This window comes from Palaemon carinicauda, chromosome 18 (genome assembly GCF_036898095.1).
Source record: "Palaemon carinicauda isolate YSFRI2023 chromosome 18, ASM3689809v2, whole genome shotgun sequence".
In the NCBI taxonomy this organism is placed as follows: Eukaryota; Metazoa; Arthropoda; class Malacostraca; order Decapoda; family Palaemonidae; genus Palaemon; species Palaemon carinicauda.
This window is the reverse complement of record NC_090742.1, coordinates 53,193,780-53,198,438: the sequence shown is the minus strand read 5'-3', so window position 1 is coordinate 53,198,438 and position 4,659 is coordinate 53,193,780. Positions and strand designations below refer to the sequence as shown.

At 36.1% G+C, this 4,659-nt stretch overlaps 1 protein-coding gene across 1 annotated transcript; it reads left to right on the top strand.

Moving 5' to 3' along the window:
* Positions 1-2,776: 2,776 nt before the first annotated feature.
* On the top strand, positions 2,777-3,253 carry LOC137657295 (craniofacial development protein 2-like). The gene has a single exon (XM_068391629.1). The coding sequence runs from the start codon at positions 2,777-2,779 to the stop codon at positions 3,251-3,253; it is 477 nt and encodes a 158-aa protein (XP_068247730.1).
* Positions 3,254-4,659: the final 1,406 nt, after the last annotated feature.

Sequence of the window (4,659 nt, the reverse complement as noted above, 5' to 3'; positions counted from 1 at the left end):
CCTGAACTGCAGTTAGCAGTTCGGTTCCAACTTCTTTTATGGCCTCTGATAGCATGCTTGGAAGCGACCTGGCCTTACATTAGAAGGGGCTAGGGTTCGGTCCCAATTATGAGGTAGAAATTTATTCCTATTTGAGCACAATAATGTGTTGATATTTATCCATATTGACTCATTAGGGGTAATTTGAATGAATTACTATCAATTGTGTCACCTGGTGGGCAGGGCAGGGAAGTCGGGGAAAACTCGCTAGTAAGAGACTGATGTCTCACCAGGTAATTCCTGAACTGCAGTTAGAAGTTAGGTTCCGACTTCTTTTATGGTTCTGGTGGCATGGTTGGAAGCGACCTGGCCTTTCATTAGAAGGGGCTAGGGTTCGATCCCAAGTATGAGGTAGAAATTTATTCCTATTTGAGCACGATATTGTGTTGACATTTATCCATATTGACTCATTAGGGGTAATTTGAATGAATTACTATCAATTATGTCACCTGGTGGGCAGGTAAGTCAGGGAAAACTCGCTAGTAAGAGACTGATGTCTCGCCAGGTGAATCCTGAACTGCAGTTAGGTTCTGACTTCTTCTATGGCTTCTGATGGCATGAATGGAAGCGACCTGGCCTTTCATTAGAAGGGGCTAGGGTTCGATCCCAAGTATGAGGTAGAAATCTATTTCTATTTGAGCACGGTATTATGTTGATAGTTATCCATATATATATATATATATATATATATATATATATATATATATATATATATATTTGTATTCAACCTTGAATAACTTCTTTATCCAGCAACCTTTGTACAAAGATCTAAATGAGGATCCAAAAACCTACACCCAATTTGCTTATAAGACAGGTTTGATTATAAAAGTTTTATCTAAGAGACTCACATTCATTTATAGAAGTTAACTATCAATAAATCAACATGTGTTCAATGATGGCTGTTACTGTTATGCTAGAGTTACTTACTACTACCATTTTTGACGAAATTCCAAAGATGACAAGATTAGCATTAGAAATGACTTAAGAACGGAAATTAGCTTAATAGAAAAGTAGGAAGCGAAGGAGAGTCATTCCTGAGCAGCATTGAGCATTCGACAGAGGAAGAGAGATCCTTAAATCTTTCTGTCCTAGTACATCGTCTTTAAACTGCATTGCTACTCTCCGACGCCTCCGATGAGCAAATGTATTGTAACAAACGCTGTTTCCACCAGAACAGTCTCCATCTAATCTAATCTTTTCTGTTTTCGTATTTCTTAATTATTAAAAGAGAATACTTAGCTCTGATTGCAAAATCTTCACTTTGTCTCGGCTACCAATCAGAAGTATTATATGTTAAGTTTTCATACTAAATATAGTAAAAACTATAAAAAGAAAAATCTATAAATTTATAATACTTGACAATGCTTAAAATGTCAAATGGTAAATTATTCTATGAAACCCTTAAAAAAAAAAGAACTGAATACATCAACCATCAAATTTTTCCTTCAAGTCCCAAATTCGGGGATAAAAGGAAGTGATGAGCGTAATTATCACTTAGTTCTTCAAGCATGGTAGATAAAATATAATTTAGAAATCACAACAAAAAGCTAAAGAATATCAAAAAATTACATTATAAATCTACGATGGTATGAGGTGGATCAATTATAAGAATAAAAAAATTTCATCAATAAAAATAAAACCTTAACAACCAGAGTGTATGACCAAGAAGGTAAAAATTAAGGATCCCTTTCGAATTAAGATATTTTACATTAAACAAACATCCACTCTTATAATATCGTAAAAAAAAAAATGACAGCAAACAATTTGTTAACGGGGGCGCATACATAAAGCATTATATTTGGCTACATACATTTCCTATCTGTTAACATGCACCCTCAAAGTGCACATATAATACATCAACTGAAATGATATTCCGCCCTGGATATGTCTCCTTGAGTTGTGTAGCCACAAAAACAAACGAGATTAGTCGGAAACAAATTAATGATATCCCGGAATGTAATTTCCTTCGGAGCAAAACCATAACAATTATGTTCCTTAAGAGTGATCGTGCGACTTTATTTAGGATACATAAAACACATCTGCCCTCAGAGTCCGACCCTTCTTTATACCAAGGCGGAAAACAAAGGAATTTCCAATTACAGCCAACAAGTAAGCTTTGTGGGAGTCACAATGTCTGCAGGCTTGCTCTCTCTCTCTCTCTCTCTCTCTCTCTCTCTCTCTCTCTCTCTAATTAGGAAATTTTTCATCACTGATATGAACTTACTACTTGAATATATGAAAACTGAATTAACATTGTCTACTGAAAAAGCTAGACTTTCACATACATTATACAAATATAGATGTTCATATTTCAATGATGTTAGCAGTAGTACAAGAGATCTGTTTATAAAGGTAAAAACTGGACTAGCGATATGAAAATTCAGTCGTCAAATGAAAATATAATACTTTAAAAGTAAGCCTCTCGATTCATAACTTAGTTAAACTAACTTCGAATATTGTAATATAAGCGACATAAGATGTGTGGTCCAAAGTCGTTGGAAGAAAGCGACAATATCTTTTACTAAAACCTCAGTTACTAGAAGTAAAAAGTACCTGAAAATAATAACAAAACATGGTGGACATAGATATCCGTGTTAGGAAAACGCAAGGCTCTGGGAAAAAGTAAAACCCAACAACGGGCAATTTTTTTATACCATGAAGATCCCAGGTGGTTTCCTAATTCGACACAAGAGTACACTTATTTTATTACTGTAGTCTAGTGGAAGGGGTTGGAATGATGACGACACCAAGAGCAGAAAGGGTAGTAACTGAGTCGAGAGCTGTAGATAGCAGATTGTTACTTGCAAAGTTTAAATCAAAGCAGTGCAATACGAGCATTATAATGTGCTATGCACCAACAAATTATGCGCCTGAAGATGAATATTATGAAGAACTGCAGAGTGTAATACATGAGATCCCAGAGAGAGATATGAAAATTGTGATTGGTGACTTCAATGCTGAAATTGGAAAGATTAATCATGGCATAGAGAATGCAATGGGTGTTGATGGACTTGGCGAAGTTGCATATGAAAATGGAGCCCATTTTATAAGTTTTTGTTCAGCAAACAACCTTGTTATTGGAAGTACTCTTTTCCAGCACAAGGATATCCACAAATATACATGGATTTCACTATGTGGCAATTACGAAAATCAAAGAGATCACATACCCCTTAATAAAGAGAGAAGAAGGACTAAGAAATATGAGCAGCTATAGAGGTGCAGATGTTGGTAGTGATCACCACCTCCTCATTGCCACACTAAAATTAAAACTGAAAGCACCCAATAGAAATGTAGATAGAATACCTACAGTAGGTATGATACAACTAGCCTTCTATAAGATGAACACAGATAAGCCTTCACTATTGAATGTAGGAATCAATTTGCAGTCTTACAGACTAAGAGAAGAGCAGACAATTAACGAAGAATGGTGTGATATTTAGAATATAGTCAGTTGGTAGTGAAGTTTTGGGACATGTAGTTACAAGGAGAAAGCCATGGATATTCAATGATACTTGTGGTACTACAAAAAGGAGACAACAAAAGAAATTGATTGATAAAAGTTTTCGAGAAAGTAATGAAAATTACAAGATAGAGCATGCTAAATATTCCAGTATTAATAGTGCAGTCAAAAGAAAAGCCAGGAATGACTGGAGAGAATATTTAGACAGTAAAGCAGATGAGGCTGACAAAGCTATAAATTCAAGTGTGGCTATGGTGTAATAATTGCTCATAGAATTATTAATGATATCTCCACGTGGGCAAAGAAGCATATATCCATCAAGAAGAGAGAAGGATCTGTTATAGCAACTGAGGATGAAGAAAGGCAACGTTGGATGGAACACATTAGTGAGGTCATTAATAGGAGATATCTTCTCCTTCTTTGTCCCTACTGGACCTAGCTATGACCATCAGTCTGCCATACATGCCCTTGGTCTCATTTAAATCGACATCTTGGAGTTTTCTGTGGTTATCTATTTTGCAGACTTGAAAATTTTTTTGTTTTCCTTATTTACTAGTGCCCATTGGCTGAAATCTCCCTTCATATGCTCCAACATGTACTCTTCATACAGCTTTTGACTAGTCATACCTGCATTCAAGATTGTAGGTACATACTCATCTGGGATATAGGCATGAGTGATCAAATTGTGCTAATTGTTCCCTTCAGCAGCAAATGGGTTTCTATGTTCCAGTAAGGCTACCTTGATCATTTCTATAACACCAAAATTTTTGAGAGCACTTTGCCCAAGGTCATGACGCTCTCTGATTTTATCAGATTCCAAGTCAAACTGAGTCTTGAACTCTTTTACAACACAGGAAAGTTCTGCTGCGACCATTAAGAACCACCGTCTAGCATTGGCAATGTTCGAAATGCAAGTCCAGAATAAATTTTCATCAGCTTGTCCAGATGCTATCATTCATTGTCAACTCCAATGAATAGAAAGGGAATGCCATTCTTATTGACTGCAATGTTGCTTTCTTGCAGCTCTTCTTCTTTGACTGTAGTTGATCCAGTCAAAGAAGTCAAATTTGCTCTACTGTTCTCCTGCTTAGAGATGAAGTTCCAGGTCACCATATTGGGTTGCAGTGATAAAGAACAGCATTGCTTCCAATCGATGTTGG

Excerpts from the sequence above, each read along its gene's own strand:
- LOC137657295 (XM_068391629.1), top strand. The coding sequence starts at position 2,777 with ATGACGACACCAAGAGCAGAAAGGGTAGTAACTGAGTCGAGAGCTGTA.